This window comes from Sarcophilus harrisii, chromosome 5, assembly GCF_902635505.1.
Source record: "Sarcophilus harrisii chromosome 5, mSarHar1.11, whole genome shotgun sequence".
NCBI classification, from domain to species: Eukaryota; Metazoa; Chordata; class Mammalia; order Dasyuromorphia; family Dasyuridae; genus Sarcophilus; species Sarcophilus harrisii.
In genome coordinates this window covers 6,841,530-6,863,553 of record NC_045430.1, presented here as the reverse complement: position 1 = coordinate 6,863,553, position 22,024 = coordinate 6,841,530, and the positions used below count along the sequence as shown (strand labels likewise).

Genomic DNA, 22,024 nt, shown 5'->3' with positions numbered 1-22,024 from the left:
CTTGACTTGCAAGTGAATTGGAATAGCATTTATATAGGACTTTAGGGTTTGCAAGGCATTTTACAATTGCTATTTCATTTAGTTATCATAAAAACTGTGGCAGTAGATGCTGTTTTTGTCCCCATTTTACAGAGGAGAAAACTGTGACTGGCAGAGATTAAGTGACAGGATTTGAACCAAGGTCCAGCTCTCAGACTACCCCACACTGCAACTCTCTTCCCTCTCATGCTTGTCCAAATATTCTCCTTTATAAACATTGCTCAGGAGTCACAGATTTTCATACTAACAAATGATATCAACCTGTTTCTCCCACCTAACCTGTTTTCTTTTTGATCACCAAGTTACCTGCTGCCAAATCTGATACCTGGGATTGGATCAGCCTCTTTTCTGAGGAACTTTGTAATTCACTTAATTACCCGGATTCATGAAATATGGGTGGTACAGTCAGAAAGACTGATCTTTCTTTCTGAGTCCAAATTTGGCCTCAGACACTTACTAGCTGTGTGACCCTGGTCAAGTCACTTACCTCTGCCTCAACTCCTTATCCATAAAGTGAGCTGGAGAAGGACATGGCAAACTAGTATCTTTGCCAAAAAAAATCCCACATAGGAATCCTGCCATGAACACCACGCCACAAACTACCTGACTGAGATCATAAGTAAGGTGAGTTTCTGAAGGCAAAGCTTCTGTCCCCAAAGACTGGCAACTTCTCAGGACACAAACAACCCCTTGCGGGCCTGGGCAGTAGTGGAGTTGGGGATGCTATGGCTAAAACGACATTGGAGAATGTGCAGTTTCTAATCTGGGAGGATTAAGGAAGAGCAGCCCCAAATCCTGCATTCAAGGAGCTCTCCATGGTAGGGAATGTGCCCTAGAAATCAGACTTCCCTCAACATAGACTAAGTTAAGACAGAGGATATTCGGGGTTCATTTAAGGCTAGACCTAAATCGATCATACAGAGGAGACTCTCCTAAGGTAGGCCTTATCTCCATTTTTCAAATGAGGAAACTGAGGCAGAGTGGTGGTATGATTTGTCAGTAGTTTCATAACTATTCAGAGGCAGGGTTTAATTAAGTATCAGTCTCTCCTTAGCTCTCCAGGAGATGTGGGGGGACGTTAGAAGAAGACCTATTTCAGTTTATACTAAAAATTGTCTGAGCTTTTGGAACTGTCCAACAGTGTGGATAGCCTGCCGCATGGGGTAGTGAGCTCCCTGAGGAGGAGTTCAGATAGAGGTTAGGGGAGATTCCTAGGGTGAGTGGGATGGGTGGAAAGCCTGAAATGGCCACCTTCACAGATCACTTTTTTTTTTTTTTTTTTTTTTTTTAATATTTGGCTGAATCCATCAGCCCATGGTTTGGGGATTCCATCCAGTGGGATAGATGAAGGCCCATGTGACTCCTTCTTCCTCATGTGCCTTCCCTTCAGTCCTCCCATTCTCCATACACACACACCCCTCCCCAACCTGCTGTGGCCTTCTTCCCACATCTCTGAATACAAAGTGATCCTGGGAAGTTCTAGGAGCTGGGGGTGGAGGGAGGGCTGTACACTGGAATAGGAGCTGCCCGTGTCCCAGTTCCATAGACCCAAACAAAGGTCCAAAATGATTGGAGTGGGGGTAGGCAGTGAAGGGAAAAGTGTGGTCCTGGAGACCGAGAGGAAGGTGGGGGAGGGGGAGGGAAAGCTTCTTTGTCTCCAGTAAAAAAGGCCCCCAGAAGGCTCTGACCTCACCTTTGAGATTCAAATGTGGCCAAGTGAAAAGGCTGGAGGAGGGAAAGCAAAAGAAGGAGAGAGAAGGGGCACCCAGGATGGAGGAGGGCTGCCAGCTCAAGCCTCCTCCCCTCTTCCTCAGGCCCACTTCTCCCTCCCCTCAGGCAAAAATAGGGGTGATGGGTATAGCGGGATGGGTCTCGGCCCTAGTCCTGCACACACACACACACGCGCACACACACACTCATCCAGAGTTTTCCTAATTTTGGATTTAAAGGCTCATAGGCCATCAAAATTGGAAGGAATAGGATTTCTACATTTTACAGAAAGTAAAGTCTAGAGTGGGGCAGAGATTGATAGAAGGTCATTCATAGAGGGACTTGAACCTAACACTTTGGCTTCCATATCCACTGAACAGTTAGACTGCTCTTTCTCCTCGACTTCAGTGAGAACTCTGACCTCCTGCCCACCCCAGGTCCTTTATTATGGGCCTCTCATGATGTACTTCTCATTTAATTGGAGCACCTTGCTCAAGACAACTTCCCTAGAGGGCAGTTAACCCCTAAAGGTTCAAGGGGGCTATCCTGTGGGGATCCATTCCTTTTATTAAATGACAAACAAAAAGAAAACAACAAAATCCTCATAACAAATATTTATAGTGAAGCAAAACAAATTTCCAAAATGGCCAGGTTAAAAAAAATATCCCAATCTGAACTTAAATCCATCAGTTCCCTGTCAGGTGGGTAGCATGGTCAACAAGGGCTTTCTGGAATCATGCTTTTTCTGTGTATGGAGGTAATCAGCATTAAGTAATTTGCCCAACTTCATACGGCTAATATGTGTCTGAGATTGGATTGGGACTCGGGCCCTCCTGACTTCATGTCCTTGTTCTATTCACTGTGCTATCTCACTGCCCCCAAGTCATTGCGTTGATCAGATTCTTTCCAACTTTTTTGTTGTTGTATAGCTTGTTCTCCTGGTTTGCTCATTTCACTCTGCATCGGGTTTCTCTGAATCCAGCTTGTTCATCTCTCATGGCATAAAAATATGTTCCATTGATATGCTATAATTGTTTGCCATTCCCCAATTCCCCAATTAATGAGCACATCACTTTTGTTTGTAATTGCTGAATATCACCCCCCCCCCCAAAAAAGGGCTGCTATAAATCTTTTTGTACACGTGTCCTTTTCCTGGGCACCCATAGCAATTCCTTTATGTAGTTCCTGCCCCTTTTGGGTGTTTCCCACTAATAATCAGCCACTAGATACAACTGATTCTTAGATTAAGATGGCACAATAAGAAGTCACGTCAACAAACATTTATTAAGTGTCTACTATGTACCAATATTAATAATTGCCAAACAGCCCCCAATATAAAGTTGGAACACTCCCCAACAAGCAGGTGCAAAAATAATGGGGCACACGGGTGTGGAATAGGGATAATCAAGGTAATTTACAACTCCTGATAAGGCAGGGCTTAGAATTCTTTTTCTCTTCTTAGGGATCTCACACAGCTTCCCCCTTAAGTGTAGCAACTCTGTTGGGTGGGTTACCCCACTGGGTTCCATGCTGCCTCTCAATTACCAAGGATGACCTTCTCTTCATTTCATAGTTATATTGGGCTCAGAGGGTTCCTTTCCCCCAAGTTTGCTTCCTCCTTCAAGTGATTTCAGTATCAGTAGGTGATTCTATTGCCACAACTAAGTCTCAAACTGATGAACTCTCAAATTGTCAAAAGGGGCATTTCTGTCTAGACAACTCAGAGGTGGGTGGGTGGTGCAGACCTGAATTCAAATCCTGCACAAATCAAACACTGAGTACCATTTAATAAGTGTTTATTGAATGAATAAATGAACGAATCTCTAAGCACACACAGAACCAAAGGTGTAGAGCTAGAAATCACGTTCATGATTAAAGGGTCCAAACTCTATTTTACAGAATAGGAAACTGAGTCCCAGGAAGATCCAAGATCTCACAAGATTATTGAATCTATACCAGAATCAAGATCTCACAGATTACTGAATCTGATGCCAGATCCAAGACCTCCCAGATTATTAAATTTATGCCAGATCCAAGATCTCACAGATTATGGAATCTGATGCCACTTTCAAACCCAGACCTTCTGATCCCCAATCCAGCGCTCTTTCCGCTACACCAGTCCTTAATTCCAACTCAATTTAAGCATTTACTAAACGCCTTTTAATTTGCCTAGTAGGGATTCCCCGTTAAAATTCAAGCTGCCTAAGGGCAAAGATTGTTTTTCCCTTTCTCTGTGCGCACACCATTGAGCGCAGCGTGCCGGGCACATAGTAGGCATTTAACAAATGTGAGTAAACTGGATCTGCTGCCCGGGCCAGGCCCTCAAGGAGCCTGTGTCCAGCCCGGCGGCGCAGGGACGTGTGCAGGGAAGAATAAGCCGGCGGGGGAGGCTCGGGGCGACCCGAGAAGGAAGGCAGGAACCCCGCGGGCGGCTCCGGAGAGCCCGGATAGAACGCCGCAGGCTCCTGGGAGGTTCGAGGGGCCCATTCGGGCTGGAACCGAGCGTCAGACGGAGGCGTTTGAACTTTGTTGCTCGTGCCCCGGGGAGCCCCCGGAGTTTCCTGAGTGACGCTGAGGAGGGGCGCGACTGGGAGGCTGGATGGAGGCAGGCTGGGAATCCGCCCGGGAGCCCGCGGACTCAGGGGCTGAGAGTGGAGGATGAGGGATGATGGAGGGAGGCGGCAGCCGAGAGGGAGGGGACCGCGAAGGGGACAGAGGATGGGGAGGGGGCACGGTGGGCGTGTCCTGAGCTTCTGGCGAGGCGGTGTCACGTTTGTGGAGATTCTATCAAATTGCGGCAGGGACTCCGCCCTCAGGCACCGAGGGCGGGGTCGCGGGGGCCGGAGCCCCTTCCCCCTCCCCATGCCCCGCCTCCGCCCCGCCCCGCCCCGCCCCTGGGGCCCCCGGGCAGCTACTGAGCTCCGCCTGCCGGGCCGGGCCGGGCGGGTGGAGCCGGGCATCCAGGCTGCTGGAGCGATCGCAGCCCGAGCCGGGGCCGGGGCCGGGGCCAGAGCCGGGCCCGCCCGAGGCCAGCTCGGTCCCCCAGGCCCGAGCCATGTCGGCCCCTCGCGGCGGCTTCTACCGACAGGAGCTTAACAAGACGCTGTGGGAGGTCCCCGAGCGCTTCCAGAGCCTGAGCCCCGTGGGCTCGGGGGCCTACGGCTCAGTCTGGTACCGGGCGGGCTGCGGGGGCTGCGGGCTGGAGAGGGAGGGCACGTAGGGAGGGGGTCCCGGGAGGAGCCCGGGTGACGGCTGGAGAAACCTTCCCCCCCCCCCCCCCCCCCCCCCCCCCTGCCCTTCCCGGATTGAATGAATGAATGAACGAACGAATGAAAGAGGGGATGAATGGAAGGTCCCTTCCCCCTCCCGCCAGCGCAGGCGGAGGAAACCTCAGATGCCCCCTCCCCCGGCACTGGCTGGCAGAAGCACCCCTGCATCTCGGGGAGGAAGGGGCCGCTCGGCTGGTAGCCCCGGGTCCCAGGTCGCCCCCCAGCCCTTTCAGGAGCCAGGGTTGGGGCGGGGTAGCAGGTCTGGCTTTGGGGCTGAGGTCCTTGGCTACTGCTGGAGACAAGTGAAAAGTCTCTTGTTTGGGGGCGGGGGGAGGAGGCAGTTAGGGTACTTACTGTGTGACTGTGGGCTTCCTCTCCCGGGCTAGCCTGATGTCTGTCTGTCTGACCCGGCTCATACTGACTCCCCCGGGGCCTGGGAGCCCTCAATAATGATGTATGAGGGTGGGTGGGGGGAGAACGAAGGCTACACAGCCTTTGATCAGCTGCTGCCCTGGCTCTTAGCTCCATCTCCGTCCCAATAAATTGTACACATGCTGACCCTGGGCCCCTTGTGACCATTAGCCATTCTGTGAGGAGGGCTGGGGGGCAGGGCCTTGTCTCAGAGAACTCCAGGTCAGGGGTGGGGGAGCTCACAGCCCTGGGGGCTCCCTCTTCTGAAGGGCAGCCCTGGCTCTAGAGGAGTTCTCCTTCTGAGGGCCGGACACAGACCAGGGGCTCTCCCTTCTGGGGACAGATTCGGCTCTGTGGGAGTCCCTCTTCCCGAAGAAAAACAAATAGCCTTCGCTCAGAATGGGGAAGACAGGGATGAGGGAGGATCCAAGCAGAGGCAGATGAGCCCACAGTCCTGTTCCAGGAGCAGGCATGAGTTGGACATGGGAGAGCTGAGGGCTGGAAGTAGGAGAAGGAGAAGCGTCTGGTGAGAGGTGGGCAGCTGAGGCTCAGGGAGAGCCAGGCCGCAGGGGGCACACAGGGCCCCACCTTGGCTCTGGGCTAGCTCGGGCTTTGCAGACTCACTGTGGTAACAGCTGTAGCCAAGCAGAAGAGAGCAGGAGGAAGAGACTGCTGGGAAGAAAGAGGTCTCCGGGCACTTCCCCAGCTCTGGAGAGGAAGCGGCATCCTCCGAGGAGGTCTCCTGTCCCACTTCTGTGGGTGATTGCTGAGCACCTACTGTGCGCCGGCCACCTCTGAGGAGATGGCTGAAAGAGACTCTGGCCCTGCCCCCAGGGAGCTTACCTTCCAACAGGGGAGATGTGGTCTAGACCATTTCAGCAGCAAGGGGTCTCAGGAACCTTGAAAAACAAACAGGAGAAAAGTGACACCCGAGTGGGAGATCAAGGGCCATAAAAGGGGACAGACAGGGACTCTGGAAATGGAGGGGACAGTTTAGGCCCTGAGTAGGCAAGGAAGATCAGGAAAGGCACTCCAGAGAAAGGAAGAAGGAAAAGCCTCAGTAGATCTTGAAGTGTGGATGTGATGCCAGTAGAAAGAGATAAAGGGTTAGGAAAGGAGGGAGGTGTCCCAGGCAGAGGGAACGGTGTGTGCAAAGGTGTGGGGAAAGAAACCGGGCTGATGTTTTGCTTTGAAAGCTGGAGCATCTGGAGTCTGAGGGGGAATAGTGAGAACCCAGCTGGAGACAGATTGGAGTCTGGAGTGTCAGGCTGAAATGTATAGACGGTTTCTCCTGTACATCCCAGGGAGCTATTAAAGCGTCTAGAGCAGGCGAGTCACATAATTTAACGGACACTGTAGGCAGATGAACGTGGCAGGCCGGCGTGGGGGCACTTCTCGCTCACCAGCAGACGTCAGGTCAGCCAGATCTCGTTTCTGGCCCTGCCTGGCTTGTCTGACTGCACAGATCGGAGCAATGTCATAGGAAGTGGGTTTCTGTATTCAGCGCAGGACTTGACAGGTTCTCTCAGGATCTGGGGAACGATGCAGACTGAAGAGATTCAAAATTGGTGGAAGAACCGGTCCCGAGGGGCCTCGATTAATGGTCAGTGCCGACCCAAGGAGGCTGTTACTGGCGGCGCTGCCCCAAGGCTCTCCCTACAGTAGCACAGAGTTCAAAATATGAAAAAGTCCTTTGCTGCTCCACATTTTCACTAATGATTTGGCAGATACCTAAAAGACATACTTATCTGAGGAGGGAGCTGAGGTCAACGATATAACAGATAAGAGGAGCTAAAATAGTCCTGACAGGAGAACACTGGGCTGAAACTAACAAGAGGGAATTGAAGGGAAAATGGGAATTCTTGTGCTCTGATTCAAAAGACCAGCTGTAGACCAGAGAGCAATTTCTGTTTAAAAAAAAAAGTGAGATATTAGTGGACTGCTAGTCTAGGATTCACACCAGGATTGGGATTTCTAGTGATTGTTCCAACCCACTCATTTTACAGATGAGGAAACTGAGGGCCCAAGAGGAGAAGTGACTTGGTGAGGTTACACATATCATAGTAGCACAGCTGGAATTCGAACTCAGATCCTCTGACCAAAGTCAGTGTCCTTTCTGTGACAAAGCACAGCCTTAATATGAGTCAACTCCGTCACATGGAAGCCAAAAATGGAACTCACCGCCTGGCTGTGTTAAAAGAGACAAGATGTCCAGGAGTAGGAGGCTGCTGGTCTCCCTGTCCCCTGCGCAGCTCAGACCATGTCTGGAGTCCTGTGGCCACTTCTAGGGGCCAGCAGTCAGAGGAGGGCGGCCAAAGTGGGGTGGGAACCCTTCCCTGAAGGAGTGCAGGTTTGGGGAGAAGCTACCTGGCTCCATTTGGTCAGTCTCAGTGGGATCCCCAGATGCTGAGGTCTTCCAGTTTGGGTGGTTAGGAGTGGGCCAGCCCACGTCCAAGCCTGGGGATAATGGAGAGACCTGGAGAGGACTGTCTCCGTCCTACCATTGCAAGCCCCTTTGTAAGCCAAACGGGACACAGGCTGCCCCAGCCCTGGGGAGAACTGCTGGGCCACTGCAGTCCTGAAGCTTTGAACTTTTTTTGTAACAAGAAACTCCCTTCCTCCCTCTCTGTCCTTGCCCACAGCCAGGAAGCCACTCTCCCAGCCCCGCTTCCTCTACTTCCCCTCATTGTTCTGGCTCAGGACCTTGCCTCTTGTACTATGCCCCTCCCCTCCTAGTCTGGACCACCCACAAAAGGGGTCCTGCTCATGCCTGACCTGACCCTGGTTTGAACCTCCAGCCACCAGAGGAGGGTGAGCGAGAACACTTTAGTCAGTGTGGGGCTGCTGAATTCCTCCACTATTTCCCATTTGTCTTCCCTCCCCTTCCTGTTTATGTCTCTGCCCAATGCAGCTCCTCTGGGCTGCAGATAAGACTCCTAGTCCTCTCCTCCAGGAGCCACCAATTTGGAGGTCAGAGGAGGAACAGATCAAAGCCTCGCCCTCAGGGAGCTCCCCGCCTGGGGGTACAGAAGAATCAGCTCCCAGAGCCCACCTTTGGGGAGCTCCCACTAGCAGCCCCAAGCTCTGGGAGCTCTGGCCCCCAAGAATAGGGCGCTGGTTTGTCGGTGCCCTTGGTAGGGGGAGACCGACATCAGGACCAGGGTCTGGGCAGGGGAAAGGTGTTATTGTCTGAGAGGCTGCACCAGCTGAGCAAGTGACCCTGGGCTCCCGGATACCAGGTTGAGCTCAGGTGTGTGTGTACGTGAGTCCTTAGTACCTGCCAGACTGTCTGGCTCCAGTGATTACTGCTTATCTCTAGGGACAGAAATTAAACGGCTTCTTCCCTTGGGCTTGGGTTTAATAAGTCACAAATGAAAAGTAGAATCAATGACAAAGCCCAGAGCATGTGAGATACTGCCCTGTTAGGTGCTTACCGATCCCCTACCCGTACCCCAGCATGTCAGCCAGGTGCTCTGCCTGAGCAATGGAGGCTGGGCCTCCATGATCCAGTAATACCTTCCTACCTCAGTACCAGGAGGTCAAGGAAGGAGAGGGCCAGAGCACCCCGGACTTGGTCAGTTCTAGCTGCTAAATGATATCTGAGTCTCAGAAGTCAGCTGAGGCCCTGAGGAAGGGAAACTGAGGCTACCTTTGGTCTTGGAAGACTTGGGTTAGAAACCCAGCTAGGAACTCGTGAGCTGGCTGACCTTAAGGACGCCACTTAACCTCAGTTTTCTCATGGGATAATAACACTTTCAATTCTGGCCTCTCAGAGTTATTGTGACACAGAAGTGAAAGTGTGATAGAGATTCAAGTTAAAAGCCATTTATTCACTGACCACCTACTTGTGCAAGACTCTGGGGATAAACAAACACAAATCACAGTCTCTGTCCTCAAGGGGTTCGTGTTCGGCTGTATATGGCTAGTGCTGAGTATATGTGAAGTCATAGCCAGAAGGAGCCAAAGCTGAGGCCCAGGGTCAGGGACAGGGTCAGGAAAGGCTTCCTGGACAAGAAGCTGGGCTCTGAGGGAAAGCTACCAGATCGAAGTGAGGAGAGAACAGATTCCAGATGAGGTTGGGGAACATAGGAGGCCTCTCGTGCCTCCCGGGTCCCCAAATCCTGGGTGCTCCATCCTTGATCTCTGATCCCTGGGTCTCCTGATCACTACTGGGTTCCCTTCTTGTGATTACGGAGTCCTAGGCCTTCTAATCACCCCTGGACCCTTCCTTTGGGCTCCTGATTCTTGGGTCCTCCATCCTTGTTCCCTGATCCCTGGGTCTCCTGACCACTACTAGGCCCCCTTCTTGTGGTTACAAAGTTCTGGGCCTTCTGATCACCACTGAACCCCCTCCTTTGGTTCCTGATTCCTGGGCCCTTTATTGCTGATCACTGACAAGAAATGACTTGGAGTACAGGGAATGATGGTGTTAGAGAGACTAGAATAGAGCATTTGCAGAGCTGTTTCATGAAAGGTCAGAGCCAGATTGGGAGTGGGGCGGGGAGGAAGAAGGGGGGGAGAATGAATTAAATGCCAGACTGGGGATTTTGTTTTTGGTCCTAGAGGCAATAAGAAACTATTGAAAAATTTTGAGAAAGTGAATGGCAAAGTCAAATCTTGTTTTAGGAATACCAACTTACTGGTTCTGTGGGAAATGGATTGGAAAGGAGAGAAAATAAAAGTAGATTTGGAGAGTGTTGCAGTAGCACAGGAAGAAGGCAATATGGACCAGAATGAAGTGGGGAAGAATGAGTGGGGAAAAGGTCATGGGTCATTGTGGAAGTGGGATTTGATGAGACTTCATAACTGATGCATTATGGGGGTTTAGGAAGGTAGAACAAAGTTAAAAGTGACTTGGAAGTTGGGAACCTGGGAGATTAGAGGGATGATGGTGCCCTGGACAGAAGGAGGGAAAATGGAGATGGGATGGGTTTGGGGAAAATGTGAAGAATCATAGAATCAGAGTTGGAGGAGTGCTGAGCAATCATATGAGGATGGGATGGGATGCAATCAAGGGGACGAGTAGAGTGGGCTTTGACAAGAAGAGCTCCCTCTGCATCAGAGATTGGTGTAAAGGCTTTGAGGTGTGATGGAAGTGGGAAGAGGGAGCTCACAGGAGGCGGCTTCTGTTTACTCAGCAAAGTAAAAGGTGAAAGCCTTGGCAAAGAGGGAGATGAGGGTAGAGAAAAGGGTTTGCAGAGAAAAGAGCAAGTTTGCTATAATCATTGTGGAGAGTGGGACAAAATCAATTAGGGCAGAATGACAAGCTCTCTAAGCAGTGGTGAGTGCTAAGAGCATTTAGAAGTAAATGAGTAGAAATGAAAAAGGTAGATGGAATAGTAAGGGCCACCAAGGACTGGGGCTTGCTGAGGTGTAACTGGTGATGGGAGAGCCAGAAGTCAAGGGTGGTTGAACTGATTGATTAAATGGTCCAGACTGTGAAAGGAGGGAGGAAATCGGAATTGGGACGAAGAACAGGTTAGCTGTGGTGAGACCAAAGGGGAGAGTGAAAGGTAAGTTGTGGTCGGAACGCTGGACTGTGGAGGCAGAACATTAGGAGAGATGGCCATGGTCAAAGTGATGGCCGAGCCTGAGGAAGAGAGAAGGTGGAGGAGATAGAGGGAGGCCAGGGGGGTGGAGGTCTGGGAGGGCAGAGTCTTGGAGGCCCAACCATGGCCATGAGCATGAGGGCAGGGATTAGGTGGAGGGACAGGGAGCTGTGCTGCACTCCTGGCGAAAAGTGGAAAATGAGCTGGAGGATGATGGAGCACAGGATAACTTAGACCAAAATCAGTATGGAAGGAGTGGGAAAGCATTCATGGGAAAGCAGCAGGCGATTTTCTGAAAGCTGATGGGTGACCAAGAAGTGCAGTTGGGATGACTTGAGGGCCAGTGAAGCCCCCAGCACTTGCTTTCTGTAAGCAGGAAGAAGGGCCAGGGGTTCACTCCTGGGTTACTGTAAGTAGGAAGAAGGGTTGGGGGTCTATGTCCTGGGTTATTGTAAGTAGGAAGGACTAGGGGTCCATGCCCTAGGTTACTATAAGCAGAAAGAAGGCCAGGGGTCCATGCCCTGGGTTATTGTAAGCAGGAAGAAGGCCAGGGGTCCATGCCCTGGGTTACTATAAGCAGGAAGAAAGGTTGGGGGTCCGAGCCTCCCCCCTGACTGTTTCTTCTTGTGGGAGTGGGGCCAGTCTACACTGGTCCTCAAAGGTGCTGTCCTGCTGTTGAACATCTCCTTGCCTGACCTCCAGGGTGTCCCCGGCTCCCTCTCTGGATGCAGAAAGGGGCAGAGGGACCGGCATTCTCAGGCCCCAGGCCCGTTGTCTGCTTCCCTCCACCCCGTCCTAACCCATCCCCATCCCCGACTGGGCCTGTTTTATAGCTCGGCATATGATACCCGCACTCGGCAAAAAGTAGCTGTGAAGAAACTGTCCCGTCCCTTCCAGTCGTTGGTCCACGCCAGGAGGACGTACCGGGAGCTACGGCTGCTGAAGCACATGAAACATGAAAATGTGAGGAGGCCGGGGGTTGGGATCCGGTGGTGGCAGGGGGGCAAGGAGAGCGGTCGGCAGGAGGTTGGAGGCCCCTGACAGAAACCCCCTGCCTCTGTCCAGGTCATCGGCCTCCTGGATGTCTTCACGCCAGCCACATCTATAGAAAACTTCAACGAAGTGTGAGTGGGATGTGGGGTGCTCCTGCCCATGACCCCCGTGTGGTAGCCTGAGGCTCAGTGGTGAGGGGCCTGCATGATCCCTGACCCCTCCTGGAGCCCTAACTATCTCTGGGCCCCTCTTCTCTGGTCCCCAAATCCTGGGCCCTCCATCCTTGATCTCTGATCCCTGGGTCTCCTGACAGCTACTGGGCCCTTTTTTGTCCAGAGTCCTGAGCCTTCTTATCATCAGTGGATCCTTCCTTTGGCCCCTGATTCCTGGGCCCTCCATCTTTGACCCTTGACCTTCCCTATAGGTACCTCGTGACCACCCTGATGGGGGCTGACCTGAACAACATTGTCAGGTGCCAGAAGCTAACTGATGAACATATCCAGTTCCTGGCATACCAGCTGCTGCGGGGGCTGAAGGTGAGAGATGAGCAGGGCCCCGGGACCTCCCCCACCCCCCGTGCCCAGTGCCTGATGTCTCCCTGTCTCCTTCCCTCCTTTGGGCTGGATAAGTCACCAAAAGGGTCCCAGGCCTTGCTGACAGCTCACCTTCCTCTCTGTCTTGCATCCCTCAGTACATCCACTCGGCCGGAATCATCCACAGAGTGAGTATGGTTGGGGACTAGGTCAGCCGAGCACTGGGGGGCTTTGGGGTCCCGGTCTCTGGGCCTCCAGGAGGGGCAGGGAAGAAGAGGATAGAAGTAGGACAGGGAAAGGGAAGGGAGGACACAGTGTGGGGTGAGGAGTGTGGGGATCCAGAAATACTCACCTGGGATTGCTGTCCTGCCTACAGGACCTGAAACCCAGTAACCTGGCTGTGAATGAGGACTGCGAGCTGAGGGTGAGGCTGGCACTGCCTGGGCACAGGGAGGGCTAAAATGGAACTTATTGGCTTCTCCTTCCCCCTCCCCTGAGCCCCCTACCCCGGTATCTGGCCTCCAAGGATGGACTTAACTGCTGGCAAAGAGAGAACCCAGAGCCGGGTCCCACTTGTGCCTTCCCAACCAGGATTCCTGCTGAATGAATTGTGCTTCTGCCTCAATGTGTCTGTTCCCTAAAGGTCCTTGCTTAGTGAAATGATAGAAACCTCTCTTAAAGGTCTTTGGCTAGTACAGGAAAATGCACTTGCAAGCCCTGGGGGCTCACTGTATGCAGATACCTTCCATCCAGGCAGTCAGACCTAAGAACAGACATGGAAACCAATTCATTCACCTCTCAGTTGTCTTTTCGTGCAACCCAACGTTGGTTCCGTTTGTGCCACGTTTATGTTGAGGGAACGGACTCGGGTGTCTGCAGGGTCGAACATAGAGGGGTGGACTTGGTCAAACTGTCACTTGCCGGCCCTGAGACCTTTGGTTTGGTCCACTGGGCATTGTCCATACTAACTGAAATAAGTAGTTGTATAGAGTCTCCTGACCAATGAGAGCGGGCAGCTGGGCTTGCTCCTTTTGCTGCTGCCCAATTTGTCCTGAATTTTCCCCAAGTGATCCTCTGATGTCTCCCTGGGATAGCTAGGCTCCACGGGCCCTGCATTCATTTGGGGGTTCTAATGTTGCCCCTGACATGTCCCTGGAGCCCTCTCAGACCAGGGGCTTTCCCAGGGACCAGGTCTTCCTCCTCCTGGCCCGGAGGGTTCAGCCTTGGTTGTGACTCCTTAGATCTTGGACTTCGGGCTGGCCCGCCAGACAGATGATGAGATGACAGGCTACGTTGCCACGCGCTGGTATCGCGCCCCTGAGATCATGCTCAACTGGATGCATTACAACCAGACAGGTAAAGGCAAGACAGTGTTTCACGTGGGGGAGAAGGTAAACCCAGGGGGCAGATAATTAAACATCCTCTGGGCCGGACCTCTAGTTTCATTGCTCTGGAAGACTCCCAGGGGAGAAAAGTCCCTCTCTCGGGGCCGATTGGTGCCTTCTCTATAAGTAATCCCCTCAGAGGGCTGCAGAGCATTGAGAGTGGGAGGGTCCAGAGTCAGCAAAGGCTCCTAGCTGAGACCGCTCCATGTCAGGACGGGCCTTAAAATAACATGGACACGAGATGCTTGGACAAGTCGGGTGCCCCCCGATAACCTAAAACCGATGTTTGCCCTGTCAAACACTGCCGTTGCACTGGCACGGGAACCTGGGAGTGCCCTGGAAAGACCATACTCAGATGGAGTCTGGGCCAATTTCAATCCTTTCCCGGACCGCCTGCAGACGGGAAAAATTCCCTTCGGGCTTCCCCCAAGTTTTCCGGGTGAGATTTGAGGAAGGTTTGGTGTTAGGGTAAAATGAGGGGGACGGGTAAATGTTTGGTGGATTTGGTTTTATTTAAATTTTTTTTAAAAAAAATGTTGTATGGTTTGAAAAGGGAGTTTTTCCCTTCTGGGGTTTTTTAAAAGTGATTTATTTCCTGGGTGTGGCTCCAGGGCCCTGGATTTTTGGGTTTGTTTTCTACTGTTGGGGTTAGAAAAGGGGTTTGGGGGTTTTTTCCCCCCGGGGGAGGAGTTGTTGGGGAGGGGGGGGGGGAGGAAAAAAGTTTAGGGTTGGGTGAATTTTTTGGTGTTAAAAGACAGGAGGGAAAGGTGTTTCCTTTGGGGGGGTAAACAGGGGGAAAATAAAAATTTTGGGGGACCCTTTTTTCTTTGTTTTGGGATTTAGGGGGAAAGGTTTCCTGGGGCCGGGGGTTTTAAAGAAATTCAGAATTTTAAAGATTAGGGGAGGGTTTAATAAAAATTTTTACTTTATTTTTGGGTTTTTTTTGGGTCTTCCCTGGCCCTTTTCGGTTTTTTCCTGTTTTTTGCCCCGGGGCCCTTGGGCCTTTTCTGGGGGGGGGGGGTGGGGTTTTTTTGTCCCTTCCCTTGGGGACTTTGGTTCGTTGGCTAAAAACCTTGGGGGTTTTTTTTGGTTTAAACATTTTTGTGGGGGTAAAGGTTGGGAATAGGGAAAGGTTTGCGGTTTGAGTGATATTTTTTAAAAGAAGGGAAATTGAGGGGGAGGGAAAAGAGAAAAAGGGAAAGGGGGAAGGGGGGGAGGGAAAAGGAGGGAAAGGGGGGTGCAAAGGAAAATTTTAAAAAAACTTTCTAAAATGGGTGGGGGTCAATTTTGGGGAAAAAGGAAAAATAGGGTGTTAGGAGCCCGTAGGGAAAGGGAATCCCCCTAAAGGAAATTTGGGAGTGGGGAACCTTTCAAGGTTAAATTTTGGTTATTAGTAATGGGGGGTTTTAGATTAGGAGGGAAAATATAAGAAAGTCAATATAAAGGGTATTTAGGGGGAAGCCCCCCCTTTTTTCTCTTTTCTTTCTTTTGTTTTTCCTTTATTTTCTTTTTTTCCCCCTTTTTTTACTTCCCTTTCCCTTTTTTTTGTTTTCCCTTTCTTTTTCCCTTTTTCCCTTCTTCCCTCTTTCTTCCCTTCCTTTCCTTTTCCCTTTTTCCCCTCTCCCCTTTTTTCCCCTCCTTCTCCTTTTCCCCTTCCTCCCTTTTCCAGTTCTCCAGTGTCAAGGAAAAGACTTAAGATCTCCTTGCCTCCACCCTCCCCAGGCTCGAAAATACATTGAGTCCCTGCCCCACATGCCCCAGAAGGACCTGAGAAGCATCTTCCGAGGAGCCAACCCCCTTGGTAAGGAGGAAGAGATGGGCTAGGAGTCTGAAGGGGAGAGAGAGCAGGGGTTCAAGGGGAAGATGGGGTTGGGTGGGGTGATGGGGAGTATAGCAAAGGGTGATGAAGGAACGAGGGAAGAGCCGTGAGGACTGAGGGCACAGGGCACCAGGATCTGGAGGGCAAGGGTGGGTACCAAGGAGAACAGAGACAAGTTAGGATGAGCTCAGTTTTCCTCCTCATAGAAGGGAGTAAACATGTTGATTCAATAAACAAACATGTATTGAGCCCTTGCTGTGTAATGGGCCCATATTTGGTGTTGGGGATGCCCAGAAAGAGAGAGACAGCTAGACAGCCTGTCCCACCCCAGCTGAAACAGGGAAGGGACAAATCCACCATTAACTCTGAGGTTAATGATAAGTGAGTGAGGACTCAAAACTTGCTAGCTTTTCGACTGTGGAAAAGGAGATAAGTCAAAAGGCAGTGAACTAGTCCCCTCAAAAGTATGATAAGGGATATGATAGAAAGGTTATTTTCACCTGGGAGATAAGTAATTAGAACAAATTTCAAGGAAGAGATGAACGCTGAGTTCATCTGAAGGGAGATGGACACTGAGACTTCAGAGATATAGATAGAGAAGAGACCTCAGATGTCATTTAGCCCATTCTCATTTTTTAGATGAAAAAATTGAGACCCAGAGAGGTTAAGGGACTTGCCCAAAGTCACACAGGTGAAAAGTAGCATTTTCTCCTAACATTGCTCTTTCCACTTGAACACTGTCTCCTAATGGCAGGAATTTTCCCAACTGGGGCTCAGAGCTATCGTGATTGCCTTAAGAACTTTTCATCTTCTAGAATCTCTATAAAACAGAGTCGGGAACTACTGGGAAATTGGGGTCATCATATTGCCCTCAGGCTAAAAAACGAGCTCCTTGTTTATTAGGGTATAGCTGCTTGTATCTTTAGAGGAGAAGACTGAGCAAAGATCACACCCTAACTACTCCCTGCAGGAAGGAGATAGGAAATGCCTGGAAAGGATTCAACACTGCTCCTATCCTGCAGGGAAGAGGGAGCAGGAAGAATCAACAGGTAGAGATGGGGTGGGGAGTTCATCCATTCATCCATACCAAAAACATTTATTAAGTTCCTTCTGCATGCCCTGGTCTGCACTGGGGAAAATATAATAGAGTAATAATACTTTTATGATTCATGTAGTGCTTTCAGGCTTCGTTTAGTAGACAAGATCTAGTCTATACCCTTACAGAATTTCTAGACCAACAGTGGATAAGACAATCAGTTGGTCACTAAGCATTTATTAACTGCCTACTGTATGCCAGGCACTATGCAATAAGAAAAAACTCCCACGGAGCTCCCGGGCTGATGAGGCAGACGACAAGCAAGCAGCCATATCTGTAGACAGGATAAAGTAACAGAGGGATGCTGTAATGCACAGTGGTACATGATTGCACGTTAGAGATGGGCAAACATCATTGGGTGGCTCCTGAGGTAGAGGTGTATCCCCATTTTCCAAATGGTGGGACGGAGACCGAGAGTCTGTTGGGCGCAGGGCCACGGAGCTGCGGGTCCCTTGGCCCATGTTTCAATGCCTTTTCCCGCCCCCCAGCCGTGGACCTGCTGGAGAAGATGCTGGTCCTGGACAGTGACCGGCGGGTCAGCGCCACGGAGGCCCTGGCACACCCCTACTTTGCCCAATACCACGATCCCGAGGATGAGCCCGAGGCAGAGCCCTATGACGAGAGCATCGAGAACAAAGAAAGGACCATTGAGGAGTGGAAGGGTGAGGGGAGAGGCTGTCGGGCTCCCAGGGGCACCACAGGGCCTCAGGGGCTCACTGAGCCTTGTTCCTTAGCCCCCTGTCTTCCCCTGGGGTTCTCCCTGGTTTTCTGAATCCCGATCTCCTCAAGCTGTTATAGGACGGGAGGGCTGAAGCTGGGAGGAGACCTGGGCCAGCTCCTCTCCCACCCGCTCCCAGCTTCCCCTTCTTTGCAAGGGCAGGTCTGTGAGGCAGGGCAAGGCTGGCGGCTGTTGCTCAACCGTCTGGCCAGCGCCCATTTCCCCAGATCCGGGGAAAGACATTGCTCCACTTCTCACAGGAAAGATGTCCCCAACCCTTCTCAGAGCCGATCCTGGGGAAGAGGGGGGCTGGGGTTATCTGGGTGAGGATTGTAACTTTGGGTTCCCAGATAGATTTGGGGAGGGGGTCAGTGGGCCTGGATGGGGAAAATGCTCTTTATTTCACTCATCTCTAACTGAAATTTAGCCTTTGCTTCAGTGATGAATGCAGTCTTGCCAGAGTCCTGGCTAACACTGCCACGTGGCCCCCTCCCTGACCCATCACCTTCCTCAGACCGGAAGTTGGGTTGGGGGCCTGAGCGATGAGGTGGGACAACAGGTGTGTGTGGGAGGGAGATAGCAGGGATCAGGGAATCTTGAAACTCACTCCTTTGTTTCCCGTGTCTTTGTCGCTCTGTCTACCTGTCTCTCGGTCCTTCTGCCCGCTGGTTTTCGCCCACCCCCTCAGAGCTCACCTACGAAGAGGTCATCAGCTTCAAGGCCCCCGAGCTGCCGATGGACGGCCTGGAGATTGAGCCGTGAGGTGGCCGGGGAGGGGGGCCAAAGGCACCGCCCAGGCAGGGCCCGGCCCACGCCCGGCTTCACCCATCCCAGAGGGCGCAGAGCGGACTCAGGAAGCAGGCCCTTGCCCCGCTCCAGGGCAAGCTCATTCCCTGGGGCCAGGGTGGGCTCTTCCCCTGGACCGCAGGACAGTTATGGATAAACAAGGATAAAGGATGCCGGAGGCTTTCAGCCTGCTACTCCCAAGGACTCAGGAAGAGCAGTGACGTGGCTACAAGGGGGTGCAGCCCCCCCTCCCCCCCGTTCTCTAGCAGACTTTGGGAGCCAGGGTGGGGGGAGAGGCCGAGGAAGGGGTCCTCTCTGGGCTGGAGCCTGGGCCAGCCAGGGAAGATCTCTAGCTTCTCTGGCCTGGACGTGGGGGGGCAGGGTGGGGGGGCCATGGTTGGCGGCTGGGGGGTGTTTGAACGAGGACGCATTTAAGGGATGAAACTAGGCAGGCTGTGAGTGTGGACGGGCGAGGGGGGAGGCGGGTCACCCTGCTTAGGGAGCACACCAAAGGGTTGGACAAAGCCCAGGGGAGGACCGTTGGGGTGCTTCAGGGGCCCCCTCCAATCAGGAGGAACTGAGGCAAACACCCCCAGTCTGGAGAAGGGGAGCTCGGGGCGACTGGCTACCCTGTGCATGCCCGGGGAAGGAGGCGGTGGTCCGGAGGCCCAAGGAGCCAGATTCAGCTCCTTGTGAGAATGAGCCAAAGTGACCCAGACAGGAACAAGCTCCTGGGGATCCTCAGGCTGCTGACCGCTCTCCCGCCCCCTCCACAAGCACATTAACACACACACACGCGTGCACACACAGACACACGGATCCTGGGGGGGGGGGGGGGGGGGGGGGAGGGGAGAGCTGATGTTGGCCGACAAAAGCCAAGAGATCATGGCAAGCCCTAGAGCTCTGGGCCGAGTGAGTGAGATAAAATGTCACCAGAGAAAAATTTTGTCTGAAGGGGATCTGGGGGTCTCAGTGACTACAAGCTAACATGAAAAGCCACTGGGTTTTCAGCCTGAGTTCAGACTAATGGTGGCCAGGAGCAGGGAGGGGAGGCTCCTGATATTCTCTGCTTTGATCAGGCTTCCTCCGGGTTCAGTCCTGGGCACCCATTCTCAGGAAGGAAACCAGGGTGGCAAGGGTTCATTTGGAAGGTCCTGGGACCTTGGAGATGACGGATCATGAGGACAGCCTCCTTCTGCTTAGTCCCGGGAGGCAGAGCCAGAAACAGTGGGTGATAAAGTGGAAAAAAAAACAAACACCTTTTAATTGGAAAAAAGGAAAATCATCCAGTTTTCCCATGAGAAGTAGTGAGATCCCCATCGCCCAATAGGCTCAGTGACCACTTATCAGGAATATTCTTGTTCAGTTTTGAGTTGGACTAGAGGGTGATTCAAGTGCCTACGTGGGTGTGTGGGTTCTGACGGTGAGCGAGGCCCTCAGGACTCTGTCGGGGGGAGACAGGACACCCCGTTTTATAGTGGGAGCACCACTTTTGGTGGCTTAGGGGAGGAGCTGCATTCCCCCACCCCCATAGGCTCCCTTCCTCCAGGAGAGTCCCTGGATTGAAAAGTCACTCAGATACCTGCTGAAGAAGAGGGACCAAGACCCAAGAAAATAGATTTGTGGGTTTGGGGTCCTAGCCTCTTCCAGGGGCGGGGAGGATGGGGCCAGCTGGGCCCCGTCAGAACTAGGGAAGGGAAAGCCAGCTGTTCCCATTTCTCTAGCTTTCACCACCCACTGCATTAGAAAAATCAGACTTTTTTTTTTCCCTTTTTTTTTTGCCTCGTTGGGGAAATGAGACTCAGAGAAACAAGGCAATTTGCCTGCGCTCAGATCTCTAGGAAGCTTTGGAGTCAGGGCCTAAACTCGCTTCTTGTTCTGTCCAGGATTCTGCTCACTTCTGTCCAAAAGTGAAATAAGGTTCTTAGAGAGCACTAGTGTGTAGTAGCCGGGCCACGAAGGGGGGTTTCAAATGGAGGGTTCAGCTGGGATCTCAAGGTCCTGCCTTCTGGGAGCTTCCAGTGTGGGGGAGGGAGTGGGCTTAGCCCGAAAAGGGAGGAATTGGGGGGGTGAGATTGAGTTTATTAGAGGGCTGGGAAAAAGGGAAGCAGGGTTTAGAGGAGGTTTCGGGAGGAGGATGAGGTGGGTATAGGGGGTGAAGGGGCCTTGCAGTTACCATGAGGGCTGGAAGGTTTTTTCCCTGCCCAGCCCCAACAGAGAGGAGTAGCATTTGTGGAGAAATTTGTGAGGAACTGGGGAGGAGGGGATGGGAATAGAGGGGAAAAACCCTGGGGGGGGGTTTTCCCTGTATTTTTGTGCGAAGGAAGATTTGTTTTGAATTTGGGAGGGGGGCCCTGATGGAATTGGGGTTGGGTTTGTAGTGGGGGCGGGGTTGGGAGAAGCCTGTTTAGGGGACCGGCCTGTTTGGGGTGGGGCGAGTTGGCCCAGGCCGGGAGGTGGAAATGCGTGGTGTGGGCTTTAACAAGTCCCAAGCGGGGTCCGGGTGAGATGAAATGTTACCTTTATTAGAGGATTTGGGCCTTTTGTGTGCAGGCTTGATACCAATCCCAGCCGTTTAAACAACAAGCCCGGGAAGGTTGACTAGGAGGGCGGGGGCCGGGGGTGGCCAGGGCCGGGTGGAGTTTGGGGCTGGGCTGGTCCCCCCAGGATCCTGTTACTGTAAGGGGATCCTGGGAGTGCCGCTGGTGCCACACCTCCTCCTCGCCCCGAGCCCCAAATAGCAATCAGGATTTAATCAATCAACAAGCATGACATAGCCAGCCGTATTGGGAGAGGTGGCCCAGGACGGGAAATTGTTCTCGGCGGGGGGCCCTGGAGTTCCAGCCGGGCCATTTCAGGAAAGGTGGGGGAAATGGGGTGATTGAGGGGAAGGAGGGGGAGGATCAGTTGGAGGCACTTATTATAGTCGGCCCGGAAAGAGAAGATTCAGAGGGGATGTGATACTGCAGCTTGTTTTGGAGACTAGAGGGGTATCAGGTACGGGAAGGATTAGCCTGTTCTGCCTGACCCCAGAGAGCACAAGTGGGAGCAGTCACAGGGGAAAGCCATCGCTCCATGTAAGGACAAACTTCCCAGAGTGAATTCTGTTCTCGTGAGATTTGTATTTACAACCAAGCAAATGGACTTTGTGTATATTTTGTATTATGTGTGTACCTGACCGTTCCCCCAGCAGAGTGTAAGCTCCGTGAGGACAGGTACCCCTCCTAGTTTGGTCTTTTGTACCCTCAGTGCCTGGCACACAGTAGGTGGTCAATAAATGCTTCTTGGCTGATCAAAGACTCCAGGAAAAGTTTCCTATGGTGGTAAGGCCTCTGGAGGGAGAAGGGATGCCCTGGAGGTGATGACTGAGCTTTTCAGATCTGGAGGGATGGTGAACTTGGTTCAGGGAAAGGCCAGTCTTCAGAAGGGAAAGGAAATCTGGCTTCTTACTCATGCTCTGTCCCCTTCACTGTGCTCTTAAGAGAGTTCCTTGGAGGGCAGCTAGGGGGTGCAATGGATAGAGCCCCAGCCCTGAAGTCAGGAGGACCTGAGTTCAAATCTGACCTCAGACACTTAATACTTCCTAGCTGTGTGACTCTGGGGAAGTCATTTAACCCCAGGTGCCTCAGCAAAAAAGAAAGAGAGAAAGAAAAAAAAGAGAGAGAGAGAGAGAGAGAGAGAGAGAGAGAGAGAGAGAGAGAGAGAGAGAGAGAGAA

General features: G+C 52.2%; 1 protein-coding gene across 1 annotated transcript; it reads left to right on the top strand.

Annotated features, from left to right (window-relative positions):
- Positions 1-4,673: 4,673 nt before the first annotated feature.
- MAPK11 (mitogen-activated protein kinase 11) lies at positions 4,674-20,046 on the top strand. The gene is given in 10 exon segments (XM_031940968.1): positions 4,674-4,920; positions 11,812-11,941; positions 12,044-12,102; positions 12,396-12,507; positions 12,663-12,692; positions 12,881-12,928; positions 13,746-13,978; positions 15,587-15,690; positions 17,293-17,466; positions 18,211-20,046. Coding segments are annotated over 10 exon segments (1,080 nt in total). The 5' UTR covers positions 4,674-4,804; the 3' UTR covers positions 18,285-20,046.
- The last annotated feature ends 1,978 nt before the right edge of the window (positions 20,047-22,024 follow it).